The sequence below is a fragment of the Lissotriton helveticus genome, chromosome 2_1 (genome assembly GCF_964261635.1).
Source record: "Lissotriton helveticus chromosome 2_1, aLisHel1.1, whole genome shotgun sequence".
Classification (NCBI taxonomy): domain Eukaryota; kingdom Metazoa; phylum Chordata; class Amphibia; order Caudata; family Salamandridae; genus Lissotriton; species Lissotriton helveticus.
This window is the reverse complement of record NC_136059.1, coordinates 516,437,694-516,458,210: the sequence shown is the minus strand read 5'-3', so window position 1 is coordinate 516,458,210 and position 20,517 is coordinate 516,437,694. Positions and strand designations below refer to the sequence as shown.

The window sequence follows — 20,517 nt, the reverse complement described above, 5'->3', positions numbered from 1 at the left end:
TCTGAAACTACACTTTCAAAGGAATTAAAAACTATGGTCAGGATGAGAAGTAAAGTGATAGGAACATAACAAGTATAAAAAGTAACTAATATATGGATGCGTAAATACATAATTGATTGGAAACTGAAGTACTGTGAAAGAGCCACCTGCACTAGAAAACGAGATGCTTCCAATCGCCACAGTGCTTTTGAAATACTATGGAAGCAATTCAGTTCAGAAGCACCTATCCTGAAAATCGGATACAAGGCAACCCTGCTCCGAGGAAGATAATGTTAAATGCTAGAAGAATGGGAATTGGCGAAGGATTTAAGAACATCATTTGAAACAGCTGAAACCACGTTCAAGTAAATGCAGAATGAAAGAATGGCATGAACAAATTGTAAAGAATGCGTCAAGAAGTAAGACAACTTTTACACCTCACAATATATGCAATCATATTGGATCGTTCTTGAAAATCCCTAATTTAGGGAGAGGTTGAGCCTGAGCTAGTAATAACGACATTGTGTCTGTGTAGCGAAAAAAGTAAAGAAATCCTCATCGTGCTTCCTTCAGTTAGACTCCCGAGTGCGGTATGGAGTTCCCTACTAATGACGGCCTTAGACTTAGAGTAGACAGAGTGCGTGGCAGCAATTTCTATCCCTTAATTTAATGAATACATTAAAAAAATAAACTTACCGGGCATCTCCATTCTCCTCCGATCCCGTGCGTCTCCTCTGCTCTGCAACGTGGTGGAACGAACTTCTCACCGCTCTTTTCTTTGCAAAGTCTAAACGGCCAAATCAGGAGACTGGATGCGACGGGAGGCGGCTGACCCTTGTTTACTTCTTTTTACCCTGGCATTTGATAGGGCATGGCACCACCCACGCGCGTGTCACCCAATAATGGATTGCTGCGGGGTGGACAATTGGGACCAACCAATCCTGGCGCTGCATGCAGCGCCAGGATTGGCTAGGGGGGGCACAGATACGATTTGCCCCTTTCAACCCTAGGGGCTGCGGCCCTGGGGGTGCTGTATGAAACAGCACCCCTTGGGTCCCTCGCTAAGGGGGAAGAGTAAGCGCATACGCGGGCTGAATAAAGCCCAAAAATACACATGCGCAGTTTGCGCACTACTGCTGCAGCTGAGTGATTGAACTATCACTCAAGCTGCAGAAGCTCAGCCCAGCACAACCCCCTGGCGCCGCGCACTCCGATATTTGGGCGTGAGAGGTGAGAACAGAAAAGCAATGTCCTGTTTGTGCTGCTTTGCAGGTGCGGTGCGTGCATGCCACGAGGCTTAGTGGGCCTATGCTCCTACGCCCCAATGGACGCACCGCGCCTGTGAGGGATCCCGTAGTCTGATAGACTCATTCATTTTACCCAAACTGTGGGTCGCGAAAGTCTAAGCAATAAAGATGCCTTTACATTCTGTATTTATGATATCACATTTGCTGGGTTTCAAAGACATAGGTCAAATGTTAGGCTATGCCTTCTGTTGCCTATGTTTTTTTTAACATGGGGCTGGTGTTTACAAACTCCTCTCACTTTGCAGTTAGCGAAAGAAAAGTAAAGCGAATTATGTGACAATCTTGCTGGGGTACATGAACTGTGAAAGGGAAGGCTGTAGGATGTCATTATTTCGTAACACAACACAATGTAAATACCTGTAAATGAACTGTACACATTCAGCAGTTAGGGAAGCATCAATGAAGCCCTTTTTTGGGTACTTCTGAAGTGTGATAGAAACAAAGATTTTAATAGGATCAGACCAAATCAAGACGGTTTACTTGGTTATGCACAGATAATAAATGTTCACTGAAACCCGATTTCTACACATCATCATTTGTGTGCTGTTGGAACTGGGTAGCCTGGCCTAGGGCAAGACATGCATTTCAGAGGCACAGTGTTAAGGTTGCAGACCACCCTAAAGTAGAACCACGCAATAGCACTCAAAAAGAAAACACTACACCAAAATTATGTGAAAATACGTTCTGCTTTATATAAAAATAATATTCTCTTTGTTGTCAAGTATTAGTAGCTCACATATCAATAGTTCAAAACATTTCAAATCACTTTCCGGGTCAGCAATTACTCTTTGTACGTTACTAGCAGATTATCACTTTTTAAATTACTAGCAGTCACTGTATTTCTGATTTCTTATCACACTTTTGCATTTAGGGAAATTGTACCTTAGAAACGATCAGGCTAACTATTAATCTACTTGAGTCTTGGGAGAGAACTACTACTCTCTGTAAACCAAAGCAGGTATCATCACAATATTAGCATTCGTTTTAAGTAGAATGACTGACCTTAAAAGTCCACATCACATCACTAGATTTCCTGATAGTTAGCTATACATTTACTGTACTCTGCGCACCTTATACTATCTCTTAACACAGCATTGCTTTAAAGATTGGCAAGAGCAGCACTTAAATTAGATCAGAGCAACACCCCTTTGCATGGACAACAGTACAGTTCTTCTACCAAACCTCCTTTGATACTATTGTTTTAGATTCTCTTACATCAGCATTTAGTTAAGTCCCAAAAGTAGTTGAATGGGAAGATTTTTGTTAAGTTATTCACCAGCGTCGCTCTCCCCCTTTCAGACTCCTCCTTACTTGTTTATCAGGTAGATGCGCAGGTAGTTCGGTTTCAGGGGACATGAACGCTCTGGCGCGAGGGGCTGGGGGGAAAAGCAAGGCTAGAGAGGCTCCCACGCCTCAGGTGACTCCTTAACGTGGGCCTGCTACCTCCGCGCTACCTCCGCGCTGGAAATTCCCTCTGGGCAGATCTCAACCCTCTTCCCCGCTGCCAGGCCTACTCGCTCTCCCTCCCTGCTCAGGCCGACTCTTCCACACGGCGCCCAAGCAGGAGGAAGCGACCTGACAGGCGGCGATCTGAGGCACCCTCCGGCGCCTTCCCTCAGCTCAGCGCGAAGGAAACACTCCTCCGGTGCGCATGCGCGGGAGCGCTCTCGCCGAGGCCGCCTCCCACTGAACCTGCTCCGAGGAGAGACGCTGCTCGCTGGGGCCTGCTCACTTCACGGCCCCTCCTTCCGGGGATATCCTCACAGACGGGGCGTGCGCAGTAACTCCTCCTGTTCCTTTCAGGACAGGCGACGCGTCTCCAGCGCGATCAATGCCCCTGGGGTCCCGCTCACAAAGGGAAGTCCCTCTAAGCTTCCCAGGCTCAGTGGATCCCGGGGGGGTGTTGGCCCAGAGCGCGATCGATGAAAACCCGGTCACAGTTCACCTCACACCTTCGTCTCAGCTGGCAGAGGGGATGGCCACACACCACAGGACCAGTCACTGGTAGGGGATGCTAACAGTTGTTTAATGAATGAATTCCCTTCCTTCACCAGAACGAAGAGGAGGGGAAAGGGGGGGGGGCTCCTTCAGAATAAAGCCAGGTTGTACTCTCTCAGCACCAACCCCCTATTCCTCCTTACTGGGCAGACTAGGGGCACGGGGAACTCTCAGCTCAGCTCCCAGGACTACTAAAGTTAACCCCTTGATCTATCTGCCCAGGATCAGCAGGATGAGCTAACTTGGCTAGGACAACAGGACCAAGGAGGGGGAAAGCCTTGACAGAGGGCTACTCTTGTAGAGGGAACCACCCTTCAGAATCCTACCCCCACTAGACCTCAGCCTTCACTCTAGCTGCTCCTCACTGACAGACAAAATGGCTGCCCCGCATTCCGCCTTTTATAGGCTGCCCTTCAATGGTCCAGCATGGACCAGAAGGTTCTGGAATGCCCTATGTTAGGCTATGGCCAAGTTCTGTGTGTGACAGTTAGGGCAGTTGGTGGCCACCATTTTAGGTGGTGCCAACTTTCCTGTCAGAACAGGCCTCAGGGCTTGAGGTAAAAAGACTATGGGGGGAAAAAGAACACCTATCCCCTTGACCAACACCTAAAAAAATAGTAGACAGAAAAATAGTAAGGGTATGAGGGGCAAAAAGGGGACAAAATAAATAATAATGAGGAGGGACTGCGCAAAAAATCCAGACAGGTCTAACACGCGTCCCCCCCAGCTGAAAGTGGGGAGAACTACCCAACCCCTTGGGAGTCCTCTTCACTAAGGCGGAAATACCTGGAGAGACCGTCTGCATTGGCGTGGTCCACTCCAGGCCGATGTTCCACCCGGAAGTCCATTCCCTGTAGGGAGATAGACCACCTCAACAGCTTGGGATTTTCCCCCTTCATTTGCATCAGCCAACGAAGGGGGCGGTGGTCAGTCTGAACCAGGAAGTGCGAGCCAAAGAGGTATGGCCGCAGCTTCTTCAGAGCTCACACCACCGCAAAAGCTTCCCTCTCAATTGCACTCCACTTCTGTTCCCGGGGAAGCAGTCTCCTGGATAGGAAGACTACAGGCTGATCCAGGCCCTCTTCATTTAGTTGCGATAACACTGCCCCAATGCCATGTTCGGATGCATCTGTTTGCACAATAAACTCCTTGGAGAAATCGGGAGCCTTCAGGACCGGTGCCTCGCACATTGCCTGCTTCAACTTTTCAAAGGCTTGCTGACAAGCCTTTGTCCAAACTACCCGTCGAGGTTGTTTCCTAGAGGTGAGCTCTGTGAGGGGCGCTACAATAGTGCCATACCCCTTCACAAAGCGACGGTAGTAACCTGTGAGGCCCAGAAAAGCCCGGACCTCAGTTTGTGTCTTGGGGGGTTCCCAGGCCATGATTGCCTCAATTTTTGCCTGCAGGGGCTGCACTGACCCCCTACCCACCAAGTGTCCAAGGTACACAACCGACCCCTGCCCAATCTGGCATTTGCTGGCTTTGATGGTCAATCCAGCTTGTTTCAGCGCCTGGAGAACTGCTTGCAAATGTTGCAAGTGGTCCTCCCAACTGCTACTGAAGACAGCAATGTCATCCAGGTAAGCAGCCGAGAATCCCTCCATTCCAGAGAGGACCTGGTTCACCAGTCGCTGAAATGTGGCAGGAGCGTTCTTGAGACCAAAGGGCATCACACAGAACTGGAAGTGTCCCTCGGGCGTGGAAAAGGCTGACCTTTCCCTTGCTCCATCTGTCAAGGAGATCTGCCAGTACCCTGAAGTGAGGTCAAAGGTACTGAGGTATTGGGCAGCTCCTAGCCGGTCAATTAACTCATCCGCCCTGGGGATTGGATGAGCATCAGTTTTGGTAACTGAGTTCAGTCCTCGGTAATCCACACAGAACCTCAGTTCTGGTGTGGTGCCCGGTGGGGCGGCTTTTGGGACTAGCACCACCGGACTGGACCAAGGGCTGCTGGACGGTTCTATCACTCCTAGCTCCAACATCTTGGCAACTTCGCCATGGATGCTAGCCTTCACCTTGTCCGACAGCCTATAGGTCTTGGATTTCACTGGGGGGCTGTCTCCTGTGTCCACATCATGGGTACACAGGTGGGTTCTCCCCGGGACAAGGGAAAACAGTGAAGAGTACTGCCCCAATACCTGTCGGCAATCCTCTCGTTGCTCAGGAGTGAGAGACGGGGAGAGAATCACTCCCTCGACCGACCCATCCTTCTCTTGACATGAAAAGAGGTCTGGGAGAGGCTCGCTTTCTGCTTCCTCAGCACCATCAGTCACCAACATCAGGATGACCTCTGGCCTCTCATGGTGGGGTTTGAGGCGATTGGCATGCAGCACCCGTAGGGGCTGCCGCGGGGTCTTAAGATCCACCAAGTAAGTGGCCTTACCCTTTTTCTCCAACACCTCAAATGGGCCTGTCCAACGATCCTGAAGGGCACTTAGCTCTCCAGGTTCCATCACCCAGACTTTCTGGCCAGGCTCCAACTCCACCGGGTGAGCATTTTGGTCATACCATTCCTTCATGACTGCCTGACTGGCCTCCAAGTTGTCAGCAGCCTGCTTCCACAACTTGGCCATCTGGCTTCTGAAGGCCAACATGTAGCTCACCACATCCTGGGGAGGTTTTCTGGGAGACTTCTCCCATCCTTCCTTCACCAGGCTGAGAGGCCCACGCACTGGGTGCCCATACAACAATTCGAACGGGCTGAAGCCCACTCCTTTCTGCGGCACCTCTCTGTAGGAGAACAGTAAGCAAGGTAGGAGGATGTCCCACTTCCTCCGTAAACTCTCTGGCAGACTTCTTATCATGCCCTTCAGGGTCTTATTGAACCTCTCAACCAGTCCATTGGACTGGGGGTGATAAGGAGTGGTGAACCGGTAGGTCACCCCACACTCCTTCCACATGGTCCGCATGTAAGCGGACAGGAAGTTAGTCCCCCTGTCAGACACAACCTCCTTCGGGAATCCTACCCTAGTGAAGATTCCCATCAGGGCCCTAGCTACCACAGGTGCAGTAACAGTCCTCAGAGGGATGGCCTCTGGGTACCGTGTGGCATGATCCACCAGAACCAGGATGAACCTGTGTCCAGCTGTGGTTGGTGGATCCAATGGCCCTACAATGTCGATGCCCACCCTTTCAAAGGGGGTGCTAACGATAGGAAGTGGTTCCAGGGGAGCCTTTAGCTTCACCCCTGTCTTCCCACTGGCCTGGCAGGATACACATGTCCTACAATATGTGTTGGATGCCGCTTTCATCTGAGGCCAGTAAAAGTGGAGAACAAGCCGTGCAAAGGTCTTGTCCTGGCCTAAGTGTCCTGCCAGTGGTATCGCATGAGCCAATTCCAGCAGAAAGGCTCGGTATTGCTGCGGGACCACCAAGGCTCTTGATGAGCCAGGTAGAGGTATCTTGGGTTCACTGTAGAGGAGGCCATCCTCCCAGTAAATATGGTGGTGTCCCGTAGCATCACCTGCTGCCTGGGCTTCAGCCTGACGCCTCAGTCCCTCAAGGGTAGGGCACTCCCTCTGCCCCTTACAGAATTCCTCTCTGGTAGGACCTCCCTCCACATGCCATTCAGCAGGGAAGGGTAAATCCTCCAGAGAGTCTACTTCCCCCTCCACGGACTCCTGGCCTACCACTGCAGGTGGCCGATCTGTCACATGGGGCGTGGAAGCCGAAGCAGGCTGTCCCTGTCTCCGTTTCTGACCCTTTTTGGCAGCGGGTTGGGCCATTGTTCCAGGCTCCAACCCAGGCGAACTCCCTCTCCGGGCAGTCGCAGACCGTGTGCTTACACAGGCCCAGTCAGGTGTACCCAGCATCGCAGAATGCGTCCGGTATTCCACCTCTCTCCAAGTGTTGTGCTCCATGTCATTCCCCAACAGACAATCAACTGGCACGGCAGGGCTTACGGCAACTCGAAGTGAACCTGCAACCCCTTCCCACTCAAAGGGAACCTCAGCCACTGGATAGTGGCCCATTCTGCCGTCAGCCATCGCGGCGGGGTGGAGTACATTAGGAACAACCTGCTCTGGAGACACCAGTTGACTTCTTACCATAGTCATACTGGCTCCTGTGTCTCTCAGAGCCTCCCCTCTTTGGCCATTGATGGTAACCCATTGCCCATACTTTGTAGTATTTGGGGGCACCTGGATCTTTGGTACCATCTCCCGCTCTCCCAGGGACACTAAGGTGACACCCGCCCACTCACCCCCCTTATCTAAGGGCAACTCCTCCCCGAGCGCTACACTAGCTACTCCCGGTGACTTTCCTCCGGTGGGAGGGGGTGGTCTCTTTGGGCATTTGACATCTCCTTTATAATGTCCAACACCACCGCATTCAAAACAGTGGAGAACCCTTGGCTGCTGGCTCTGGCCAGGATTAGGGTTTCTGGGCGGGTTTGCCCTCGGGGTGAAACCTGCTCCCTTACCTTGGAAATTATTTTGGGGACCTTTGGAGAACTCCTTCTTTTTATCTCCTCCCTCTTTCTTCTGGGGGGCGCCCTGTCCGGCTTTTTGAGAATCCCCTCCAGTCCCCTTGGAGGACACCCGGGTACTTGCCCAAGTGTCCGCCTCCTCTGCAAGCTTCCGGGGATCGGTCAGCTTGCTGTCCACCAGGTGTTGGCGCAACTCGGGAAAGCATTTCTCGAGGAGGTGTTCTTTCAAAAATAGATTGTACAGCCCCTCATAATCTTTTACCTCGCTGCCCTTGACCCAACCCTCTAAAGCTTTCTTGGCGTAGTCTAGAAAGTCTACCCAATTCTGGTTACTCATTTTGTGACTTCCCCTGAATTTTTGTCGGTACCGTTCAGGGGTAAGTCCAAACTTTTTCACCGGTGCCACCTTCATGACAGGGTAGTGGGTTTGCTCATCCTGCTCCAGAGCCAACAAGGTGTCTCTGCCAGCAGGTGGCATGTATTTATACAGCCCACCCCCCCAATGAGTTTCCAGGATCCCGTGAGCCCTTAAAGAAACCTCATAAGCGGCCAACCATTTGGCAATGTCATCACCTGGGGTGTAACTAGCAATGACATCTTTGGGTAGGTAGGGTCTAGACTCCCTGGTGTCTACTTTCTTTTCGCTGCCACCATTGTCTGGAGTGGGAGGTCTTTGTATTAGGACCTGTAGGTCCATCTCCTTGAGGGTTCGCTCATGAGCTAACCTCCTTTCCTCCCTTTGCATCTCCATCCTAGCTAATTCCAGCTTCATTCTCCTCTCCTCCCTCCTATCTTCTAGCTCGGCTTCGGTTAAACCCCTGTCTGAGACGCTGCTGCTTGCCCTTGAAGGTATCCTGGGACCTGTCAGAAGATTCCCACTCCCCACTTGGTTCAACAATGCAGCCTCAGTGACAGTGTCCCCGTCACCCTCTTCAGTTTCTGGTTCCTCCCTTAAATGAGCTTCCACCCATGCCCTTATGCTTGTCAGCAACTCTCCTTTCTTGGCACCTTTATTAAAAAATACCCCTTGATGCTGACACCAATCTCTCAGTTGGGCCACAGTATTGGCTTCCAACTCCTTAAAATTCAACTCCATCTTTGCCATGGAATAAAATTACTCACAGGAGAAAACCACGAAGTGACCTGAGGTTAACCTCCACCCACCACCAGAAATAAATTTAGAAAAAACAAAAATGTAAATTAGGAGGGCCGCAAGGAGAAAACTCCTGGTGTAGGTTTAGTGTATTGCGTTGAATTACTAGTGAGTAGCTGCAACCAAGTCAGTAATCCCACCGCTAGGCACCAAATGTTGGAACTGGGTAGCCTGGCCTAGGGCAAGACATGCATTTCAGAGGCACAGTGTTAAGGTTGCAGACCACCCTAAAGTAGAACCACGCAATAGCACTCAAAAAGAAAACACTACACCAAAATTATGTGAAAATACGTTCTGCTTTATATAAAAATAATATTCTCTTTGTTGTCAAGTATTAGTAGCTCACATATCAATAGTTCAAAACATTTCAAATCACTTTCCGGGTCAGCAATTACTCTTTGTACGTTACTAGCAGATTATCACTTTTTAAATTACTAGCAGTCACTGTATTTCTGATTTCTTATCACACTTTTGCATTTAGGGAAATTGTACCTTAGAAACGATCAGGCTAACTATTAATCTACTTGAGTCTTGGGAGAGAACTACTACTCTCTGTAAACCAAAGCAGGTATCATCACAATATTAGCATTCGTTTTAAGTAGAATGACTGACCTTAAAAGTCCACATCACATCACTAGATTTCCTGATAGTTAGCTATACATTTACTGTACTCTGCGCACCTTATACTATCTCTTAACACAGCATTGCTTTAAAGATTGGCAAGAGCAGCACTTAAATTAGATCAGAGCAACACCCCTTTGCATGGACAACAGTACAGTTCTTCTACCAAACCTCCTTTGATACTATTGTTTTAGATTCTCTTACATCAGCATTTAGTTAAGTCCCAAAAGTAGTTGAATGGGAAGATTTTTGTTAAGTTATTCACCAGCGTCGCTCTCCCCCTTTCAGACTCCTCCTTACTTGTTTATCAGGTAGATGCGCAGGTAGTTCGGTTTCAGGGGACATGAACGCTCTGGCGCGAGGGGCTGGGGGGAAAAGCAAGGCTAGAGAGGCTCCCACGCCTCAGGTGACTCCTTAACGTGGGCCTGCTACCTCCGCGCTACCTCCGCGCTGGAAATTCCCTCTGGGCAGATCTCAACCCTCTTCCCCGCTGCCAGGCCTACTCGCTCTCCCTCCCTGCTCAGGCCGACTCTTCCACACGGCGCCCAAGCAGGAGGAAGCGACCTGACAGGCGGCGATCTGAGGCACCCTCCGGCGCCTTCCCTCAGCTCAGCGCGAAGGAAACACTCCTCCGGTGCGCATGCGCGGGAGCGCTCTCGCCGAGGCCGCCTCCCACTGAACCTGCTCCGAGGAGAGACGCTGCTCGCTGGGGCCTGCTCACTTCACGGCCCCTCCTTCCGGGGATATCCTCACAGACGGGGCGTGCGCAGTAACTCCTCCTGTTCCTTTCAGGACAGGCGACGCGTCTCCAGCGCGATCAATGCCCCTGGGGTCCCGCTCACAAAGGGAAGTCCCTCTAAGCTTCCCAGGCTCAGTGGATCCCGGGGGGGTGTTGGCCCAGAGCGCGATCGATGAAAACCCGGTCACAGTTCACCTCACACCTTCGTCTCAGCTGGCAGAGGGGATGGCCACACACCACAGGACCAGTCACTGGTAGGGGATGCTAACAGTTGTTTAATGAATGAATTCCCTTCCTTCACCAGAACGAAGAGGAGGGGAAAGGGGGGGGGGCTCCTTCAGAATAAAGCCAGGTTGTACTCTCTCAGCACCAACCCCCTATTCCTCCTTACTGGGCAGACTAGGGGCACGGGGAACTCTCAGCTCAGCTCCCAGGACTACTAAAGTTAACCCCTTGATCTATCTGCCCAGGATCAGCAGGATGAGCTAACTTGGCTAGGACAACAGGACCAAGGAGGGGGAAAGCCTTGACAGAGGGCTACTCTTGTAGAGGGAACCACCCTTCAGAATCCTACCCCCACTAGACCTCAGCCTTCACTCTAGCTGCTCCTCACTGACAGACAAAATGGCTGCCCCGCATTCCGCCTTTTATAGGCTGCCCTTCAATGGTCCAGCATGGACCAGAAGGTTCTGGAATGCCCTATGTTAGGCTATGGCCAAGTTCTGTGTGTGACAGTTAGGGCAGTTGGTGGCCACCATTTTAGGTGGTGCCAACTTTCCTGTCAGAACAGGCCTCAGGGCTTGAGGTAAAAAGACTATGGGGGGAAAAAGAACACCTATCCCCTTGACCAACACCTAAAAAAATAGTAGACAGAAAAATAGTAAGGGTATGAGGGGCAAAAAGGGGACAAAATAAATAATAATGAGGAGGGACTGCGCAAAAAATCCAGACAGGTCTAACATGTGCCATATAGTTTTGTCAGTAAAACCTTTTCTGACCAAATTTTGTGACCATTTCAATTAAACGTGCTGTCTGTAATTGACATTGCCCTACCACACAATGCTTTAGTTACAATAAACAAATCGCCTGCCTCATGTCCATTAGCCACATCGCTGCGGCGGCTATTCCGCCGCAGCGCTAAGGGGCCGGGGGCAGGCGCGTCGGGCGGGCCATGACGGAACCGCTCCGTCATCAGCACAGCGCCACCGCGGCTGATGACGGAGCGGTTCCGTCATCAGCATGGAAAGAGTTAAAGTTAGGGGGTCCTGAAAGTGTGTTGTACTAAAATGTTTGGTAAGCACTGGTATAAACAAGCCTGTTTTTCACACCCGACATCTGCAGATCAACCTCATGTATAAAGAGAAAAGCTGTGCTTCCAGTATCAAATTAGGAATGAAAAACCTCAGATTCTCAATGCAAGGAAGTTTACATCAAAGAAAGGCCTTCGCCTCTGGCCAATCATTCCATTACTGTTGTGTGAGGCAGTATCTTAGGGGGCTCACAATACTAGAGAGAGATATATGCAGGCGATGCATCCAGTTGTTAATATTATCAACTATACATATATCTCCAATGGGCATTTAAGCAGAACAATATCTCTTAGTAATCGTGGCATCTCAGGAAGAATTCTGTTCTTTTTTCGGTAATGTAGAGTGATTGGGTACTGTATTTGCAAGTGTGGTTCTGTGCACTTGATTTCAGTGGGTTCAACGGTTGGAGTTGTTACCCCAGATGCACAGTATGCATGTTCATGTTTGTAGCTATTTTAATTATAATTCAGCAGCTCATATATGCCTTTTTGAACTGGAATTTCAGGTGTGGCTCTCGTGTCGAACTGAAATTAATTGCATGCCAAAGAGCAATAAGGGAAATGAAGGTTATGATACATTTTTTGCCGTGTTTATTTACAGGACAATAGAGTACATATTGGGCCCAAAATGGAGATTCGAGTTGTAACTCTAGGATTAGATGGAGCTGGAAAAACTACAATTTTATTCAAATTAAAGCAAGATGAGTTCATGCAACCCATTCCTACAATAGGTGAGCAGCACAACAATTTAAACATAATACACATGATTGGTAAAATGTATTTTCTGTTGAGATGGGCAGCAAAAATTTTATTTTTTTCTTTTAGGTTTTAATGTTGAAACTGTCGAGTACAAAAATCTCAAATTCACCATTTGGGATGTTGGCGGTAAACATAAATTAAGACCTTTGTGGAAGCATTATTATCTTAATACACAAGGTAGGATTAGCATGGTCTTTGATAAATCAATTTTCATTATCCTGTTAAAAGGTTAGTTTGCATTTCTGATTGTTTACAGGAGAGTTGAGCAGTCATTATAAAAAATTGCTTTTCTTTTCAGCCAATATGTAAAAATGTTTGTCATAACCACTTTCAGAGGGCCACAGGGCTACTGGGCCGAACCATAGGGGTTGAGGCCTTTTCCTCCTGATGTCCCGGGGCCCAAAGTAGTACGGGCTCAGAGAAACTGGGCTAAGTATTAACCCTACAGCACTTGACTCTTAGCAGTAGCGAAGGTTGAGCAGTCCAAGGCTTCCCGGGAGAAGGTAAGGGCAAGGTGTACACAGACTCGCAACTCAAAATGCACTTAGCAACCCCAGTACATGAATACCCAGCCAGATTTATGAAAATAGTAGTATTTATATATGAACACAAAGTGAAATACGGCACTCAACAAATAATACACACAGTCTTCATAAGGCCTGCACTCTAGCGTTGTCCAGGTATATCCTAGAAGTCCACTCTACTGTCTGAAGACTGTGATTATTCCCCATTCATGTGAGGCAACACTCATGTTAAGCCCTGCTAATGATGCAAGTCTTCAAGGAACCACAATAGCTTCTTAAATCTGAAAGTGTCTCAGCACCTTTGCGATTTTAGTCAGAGCAAGTTAACCCAGAGATCTGTGCCCCAGTAATCATTCTTAGTAATCATTCTTAGCCGCTGGAGCTGTTCGGTAGGTCAGGGCAGGTGCCAGCGGGTGGTGAGCATACATCTTGCTGCTGCAAGCAAGGCAGCAGGTGCCAATGATGCTCCTCCAATTGTACTGTAAGTCTTTCTATGTCCAGCAGCAGGTCTCAGGTGCTTCTGGGTTTGGGTGATTGAATCGATGCTCCTCTTCCATGGGTGGTGGTAGCAACTGGCTTGTTCCTCAGTCACACAGTGCTCCAGAGCAACCTCCCTCTCTCTTCACCACAGGCCCTCATCTAGCATACAGGGTTCGTGAACATTGCACAGAGGGTGACGGCCCCTCCGGGTCACAACACTGCACAGAGTGATGTCCCGCTTCTTTTCACAGCGTGCACCAGGGTGATCGCCGTAAATCCGCACCGCAACCCTCACATGGAATACAAGAGTCGCGAACAGCAACTCTCGGGCGGATAAACTGATCGGTACAGCGGTTCTCAATCTTCACCGCATCCCCCACTTGACATATGGTGATCACGAACAACTACACATGGGCGGGTTGCCCGATTGGTGCAGAGGTCCTCAACAGGGACCCAAAAACTCACATTCTGCTTGAGGGATCCACTCACCTCGACCTCGCTCTATCCAACCACTCTCCTACTTGTCACAGGCTCCTCTTGTTTCGGCAGGCAGGGGGATGCTCCAAATTACAGGATGAGAGGTCTTGATTCTTTGGGTGATGTCCCTTCAACCAGCAGGGAGCATGTAGATCTTGGTCCACAGGCATGGTCACAACAGGCAGAAGTTGTCCTGAGCTTCTCTACACTGATGCCCAGCTCCAGTTTAACAAATTTGGGAGAGTCAAGCCACCCTTTTAATAATCCATTTCCGGACACAGATGTGATTTTGTGTCTTAGCCTTTGAAGGTCGCATTATGGGGATTTCCCCCTCTTCTGTCCTGCTCTTTGTCCAAGAAGCAGTCGTTCACAGTAGGAGCAACTCCAAATGTGATGGCTCCACAACACAGGTCATGGGAGTGTCTAGAGGATCACACCTGGATGTTAGCCTCATTTATATATGCCTATCGGAATATTACCAAGGCCGCCAACCCCGTTCTTTATGATTCCCTTATCAGTCCCATCTCCTTCCTGAGATGTACACAATAACCAGTGACATTTTCAGAAATCAAAGAACTGTTTTAAGTGCACAGAATAGACTCTCTCTTTCTGCAGAGTGTGTGTGTTTTCTCTGTGTGTGTGTGTCCCAGTGTTTTTTTTTTTGCAAAAACAATTTTTATTGGCACTCATATCCAAAAAGAGATTGATACAGTCAGCAAAACGATGCATTGAATAATGACAATCCAGGATGATAACACTTTTCGTATACTAAGCCATTTATAGAACAACCCCCATAACAATCCCCGCCCCTCACCCCTCCCACCCTTGTCAGTGCGCCCTCCGTCCTTCCCTAGTGAGCTTGTTACCAATAGATACTCCCCCTCCTGTCAAACCGCCAAATATAATCTAATTCGATGGGGGGAACCGTCCCCCCAGAACCCTTGTCATGCATGTAGTAGTCGTGTGTTACGTTGGAAGTAGGGTACCCACTAAAGTATCACTCCTATGCTGTTGCCCCATCTTCTTCCTCACTCAGATTACCCTCAGGATGCTGGAGCGCCACCACCAAGGCCTCCCATGCTCTAGCTACATCCAAGGCCTTGTCGTTGTCTAAGCGCCTGGCCTGTTGCAGTCGTAGTGTGCTCTCAGGCCTCGCCCAACGCAGCAGAGTGGCCCTCCAACGCAAGTAGCTGGGACCCTGGCTAGATTTCCAGTGCATGTTGATCTCTCTTTTGGCTAAAATCAGGCCCAAATCATAAAACTTGCTAGTGACCCGTGTCCGGGGGGTGTGAGGGAACCATAACAATAAGCAAGTGCCCATATCCACCTCTATCTGCCGGTCCGTGACAGCATTCAGGCAAGCCAGCACCGCTCCCCAGTAACCAGTCAGCCCATCACAGGACCAAAACATGTGTGCAAAGTCCGCTCCAGCCGTCCCACAGCGTGGACAGAGCGATGATGCGCCCTCAAAATATTGCAAAATCTTAACTGGCGTCAGGTATGCACGGTGCAGCGTAAAGAACTGGACCAATTGGAACCTGGCATTCCTAGTGCCCTTCCATGCGCGGCGTACCAGCTGCGGCCACGTCGACTCAGGGATCGGTCGCCCAACATCACACTCCCATTTGGCTCGCAACCCATCCATGGGCAGCAGGGTTTCAGTCGAGAGCCTCCGATAGAGGCAGGTGACGGCCTTATAAGTACCGGCCGCCATGACCACATATTGGCAGCTCACAGACGTCGGTGGCTCGATGAGCCCCCCCTTCCAGTATCTCTGAATACCGGCCACCAGCGCAGCGTGTAGCAAATAATCACCTCTCAGGAGGTCGTAAGAGTCACGCAACTCTTGGAATGTAAGCAGCGTACCGTCGTTGTAAAGATCACCAAGCATATGCAATCCCAGTTCCTCCCAGGTTGCCAGCGCAGACCAGTCACCCCCATGGGGGAAGGCCGTGCACATCCCCAGTGGAATTTCAGGGGCATACGGGCGAGCCGTACCCGAGCGCCTATGGCAACGAAGCCAACAGCTGCGAAGAGTACGCTCCTCCAGAGTGAGCTGGGTAAGGTCCATCTTCTGGCCCAGAATTATAAAAGAGATGACATGTCTGGGGAACAATCTGCCCTGCATCCCCTCCGGTCCCCGGAACTCCAAAGCCACTGCCTGGGTAAGCCACTGCAGTTGCGCCGCCAGGTAATACCATTCGAAGTCCGGGACCGCGAGCCCCCGTCCGCCCTAGGGCGCATCAAAGTGGCCAGCGCGACGCGACGCCTGCCCGACCCTCAGATGAACCCGGAGGTTAAAGAGTGGAGTCTGCGAAAAACCGACGCCGGGACCCAGATTGGTAGGGTGCGGAACAGATACAATAAGCGGGGGAGTGCCACCATTTTCAGTAATGCCACTCGCCCCGCGACCGACAGAGGCAGCGTCCGCCAGAATCCCATGGAGCCCTGCAGGTTCCTGATCGCTCTTTCAATGTTACCCTCCACGAGGGCCTGTGAAGAGTGATAGATATGCGCACCCAGGTAAGGGAGGCAATGGTATTCCCAGCGCAGGTCACCCTCCGGCTGGGACTCATCCTTCTTCAGCGTCAGCGGGAAAAGACAAGACTTTCCCCAGTTGACTCGTAGTAGCAAGCACTCGGCGCCATGAAGGGAGCTGCTGGTGTCTGCCAAAAACATCAAACAGTCGTCTGCATAGAGGGAGATATAATGGGAATCACCTCTCAGCGAGTGACCTTCATAAGCTTGGCCCATCCGGGCGTGAGCCGCAAGCGGTTCAATAGCCAGCGTGAATAATAGAGGGGACAAGGAGCATCCCTGCCGCGTCCCCCGCCCGACCCGGTACGCGGCCGAGATGGTAGCACCCGTCCTGACTCGAGCAGTGGCTGCAGCATAAAGCAAGGCAGTCCACTTCACAAACCGCTCACCCAGTCCAAAGGCCCCCCGTACCCGGAGCAGGTACGGCCACTCTACGCTGTCAAAGGCCTTCTCAATGTCAATCGAAGGACAGCGGCCTCAGGTAAGCCTTCAACATTACCCCCCATGATCCGAAGCAGCCAACGCACACAGGTGGCAGTGGTGCGTTCGGGAATAAAGCCCGCCTGATCGGGGTGCACCAAAGCCCGCATGTGAGCAAGAAGCCGCGTCGCAAGAACCTTACTCAGGATCTTATAGTCAGTCGTGAGCATGGAAAGCGGGCGATAGGCCGAGCGAGAGCTGGCATCGCCGCCACGCTTCAGTAAGGGTATCACCAAAGCCTCGCGAGTGGTCGCAGGTAGAGCCCCAGTATCCCAGGCTTCCCGGTAAATAGCATGCAACCGCGGGACCAACACATCCGCGTATGTTGCATAAAATTCAATCGGTAGACCATCCACACCAGGGGTCTTGCGGCGAGCCATGTGCTTAATAGCTGCGCGTATCTCCCCTTCGGCGATTTCCCCGCCTAAGCGGTCCACATGGTCCGGATCGAGCTGGGGAAGTCGCGCCGCAAGCAAGAAGTCGTCAAGCTCAGCAGGTGCACTCGACATCGTGCTCCTATAAAGGCGTTCATAGTATGCCAAGAATTGGGCGTTGATCTCCGACTGAGTGTAGACCAGTGCCCCTCCGGGGTAGCCAAAGCCACAACCGGAGTACCGCGAGTCCCCGGATTGGCCAGCCAGGCCAGTAGGGAGCCCACCTTATAGCGTTCAGGATGGGCTCTAACAAGATACTCCTTATAGTCGAAGCAGCGGAGCTTCTCCATCTTAGACGCAACCTCCTCTCGCGTAGCTGAAACGGCTCCGTGAGCCTCTGGAGTCGTGTGACTACATCGCTCCTCCGCGCGCAAGCGATCCTCACTCAGTGCGACGTCCTGCAGGAGAGTCTTGCGGGCTCCCGCGGTAGCCGAGATACAGACTCCCAGAATCACTGCCTTAAAGGCGTCCCACTCAAGTGCCCTACTCGACGCCGTGCCCTCATTAGCAGTAAAATAGCCTTCCACCCCAGTACGTACATCAGCTTTAAAAGCCGCGTCCTCCAGCGCCAGCGGGTTCAACCGCCACGTTGGGATAGCTTGGCGCTGCCATGTCCATTGGACCACCCCCAAGCAAGGGTTATGGTCAGATATCGTTTTAGCCAGGTATTCGCTGTGGCGGATCAAACACTGAGCGTCCGGCGAGCAGAGAATGCTGTCAAGTCGAACATGCAGAGCATGCGGGGGGGAGTAAAAGGAAAAATGCCTCTCAAAAGGGTGTTGAGTGCGCCATGCATCGACCAGGCCCCAGCTACCTTGCCACTCTCGCCTACTCTTCGCTAGCCTGTGAGCTGCTGACTGTGCCAGTGGTGGGTGGGATCTGTCTAATTCTACATCCAACACAGAGTTAAAATCCCCCCCGAGCAGGACCGTACTAGCCAGGACTGTCGCCAGTTTCCCCAACAATCGTGTGAAAAAGGCAGGCTGCTCCACATTCGGGGCATAAACACTGCAAAGCGTCACGTCCCTCCCATCCAGTCGGCCCTGCACAGCTACAAATCTGCCCTCAGGGTCTACCACTGTCACCAAGGGCTGGAAGGGAACCCCTGCTCTCACCCAGATTAAAACTCCCCTTGCAAAGGCCGAGTACACGGTATAAAACTGGCCCCGCCACCTGCGCTGCAAAGCCCGCCCCTCCGTCTGGTCAATATGTGTCTCCTGCGGGAAAGCTACTTGAATCCCCCTGCGAACAAGATAGGCATGCACTTTATGACGTTTCAGCATGGAATTCAGTCCCCGTACATTCCAGGTTACACACTTCAGCTCAGGTAGGGTCCCCATTCACAATAACAGGTACAGTTCTAATGAATGAAAAAACTCCAGGCGCACTGACCGCACCCCAAAACCTGAGTCCCCCACCCGCCCAACAAACCCGTATCCCACCCATCTCCAGAAAAGGCACTAAACCGCAGAAACCCATCCAAATGCAAAAGTCCCAAGAAGAACAGCCTCTGGCAACTACCAGAGTCTCACAATAGGTGTGAGATCGGGGGAGGGGGTCGGCACCACATCCAACGGACCGCGAGTCCCTACATACCGCAAACCCCGCCTCCCCCAGTACTTCCCAGGTGTCCCACATCTCTACTGTGTCAGTGGCAGGAGCCACTAAGTGTACGAGGTAGCAGCCCAACAACCCTTAGCCGGCTCGGGGTAGACGTCCCCCTCCCCAACTCATAGCATGATCACATCAGCATATACAATACCACAGCGGGGGGGCAGAGAGGTCATTCGTCCAGCAAGCCATCTGCAGTCCCAGGAGTGACATGAGGTGGCGCAGGGCCGCCACTGCCCGAGCCCTCCGACGACCCATCCTCAGAGCCCCTGCGGGAGCCCGACTCCATCGCCGACACCGACTCCGCCGTCCTGGAAATGGTAGAGACCGCCCGAAGGACCTCCCTGCGTTCCAGTTCAGTTTGTGACGCGGAGGGGGTCCGAGCAGTTGGTGGTCGCCTCCGGGTTCTCCTGTTCCGTCGAGGCTTCGGTGCGACGTCTCGCGGCTCCCCAGAAGGCAGAAGAGCATCTGCGCCGGCCCTGTACAGTTCCAGCCAGTCCCACACCTCTTCAGGCGAATTGTAGAAGGAGGATTTGCCCTCCATCATGATCCGCAGGCGGGCCGGGAACAGGAGAGAGTAACGGATACCCTCTTCACGGAGAGCCTTCTTGACCGCCAGGAAGGTGGAGCGCAGCCTCTGGACCTCCAAGGAATAATCCGGGTAGATGGAAACACGGCCATTGTCCACTTGGTAGGGCCCCAGTGCTCGGGCCTTCTGCAGTATGATGTCCCTGTCTCTGTAGTGCAGGAGACGCGCCACGACTGGCCGAGGAGGCCGACCAACAGCAGGAGGCCGGGTGGGCACCCGGTAAGCGCGCTCCAGCGTGTAAAATGGCGTCAGACCCTCCGGGACTACCACGCCGCGCAGCCAGGTTTCAAGATAGCCCAACATGTCAGAACCTTCAATTTTTTCAGACAGGCCCACTATGCGTATATTGTTGCGGCGATTGCGTCCCTCCGCATCCTCTGCCCTCTTCTCAAGCAAGTGTACCCGCTGCTGCAGTTCACTCAGAGAAGCCTCAGACGCCTTGTGAGAGGGCTCCAGTGTGTCCAACCGAGCCTCAGCTTGTGTGACCCGGTCTGCCAATTTGCCGTGATCTGCTCGCAGAAGCCCCAAACTAGTGGATACCTGAGCGATGTCGTGATGCAAGGCCTCTCTGGTGTCAGTGATGGCTTTCAAGATCTGATCCAGTTGGCTCTGCGGAAGGCCCGCCGCCGAACCACCGGGCAGAGCAGGGTCCTGACCGCTCACCGATTCCTCTGCAGGGTCAGGAGGTGGTTTCAGGCGCTTCCCCATGGCGGCAGCCGGTCTCCAGCGCTCGGTCAACAGGCGCGGGGCACTCCTCAAATCAGATCCACCAGGAGTCCTCACTGAGCCGGTGGGCCAGAGCTCATTCACGCCAACCAAAGGTCCGCCTCCCCGGCCGCATGCGGCAGCACCACCGTGAGTCCTCGGGTCTAGTATCCCACTCCCAGCATTGGTCCGGTGTGCCGCCCAGCCCTGGGCAAACGCTGCCAGTAGGCTCCGATGTTGAGCCGGCCCTCCGCACAGATGTATGGGCAACCGGGTGTGCGGCGGTAGGCGCGCCCGCCTCAGCGCCGTAGTTTCAGCGGTAGACAACGCCCGCCCCAGCCAGGAGGTGCCAGCGCCCCAGTTCCACAGCAATCGGTCGCTCCCGGTA

At 51.9% G+C, this 20,517-nt stretch overlaps 1 protein-coding gene across 2 annotated transcripts in view; it reads left to right on the top strand.

Annotated features, from left to right (window-relative positions):
* The window catches only part of TRIM23 (tripartite motif containing 23), a 712,673-nt gene that overhangs the window by 560,584 nt on the left and 131,572 nt on the right, over positions 1 to 20,517 (top strand). For both annotated transcript variants that reach the window (XM_078675155.1, XM_078675156.1), the window contains 2 exons: positions 12,134 to 12,263; positions 12,358 to 12,468. In XM_078675155.1, coding sequence (XP_078531281.1) covers positions 12,134 to 12,263; positions 12,358 to 12,468 — 241 coding nt within the window. The remainder of the gene's footprint in view (positions 1 to 12,133; positions 12,264 to 12,357; positions 12,469 to 20,517) is intronic.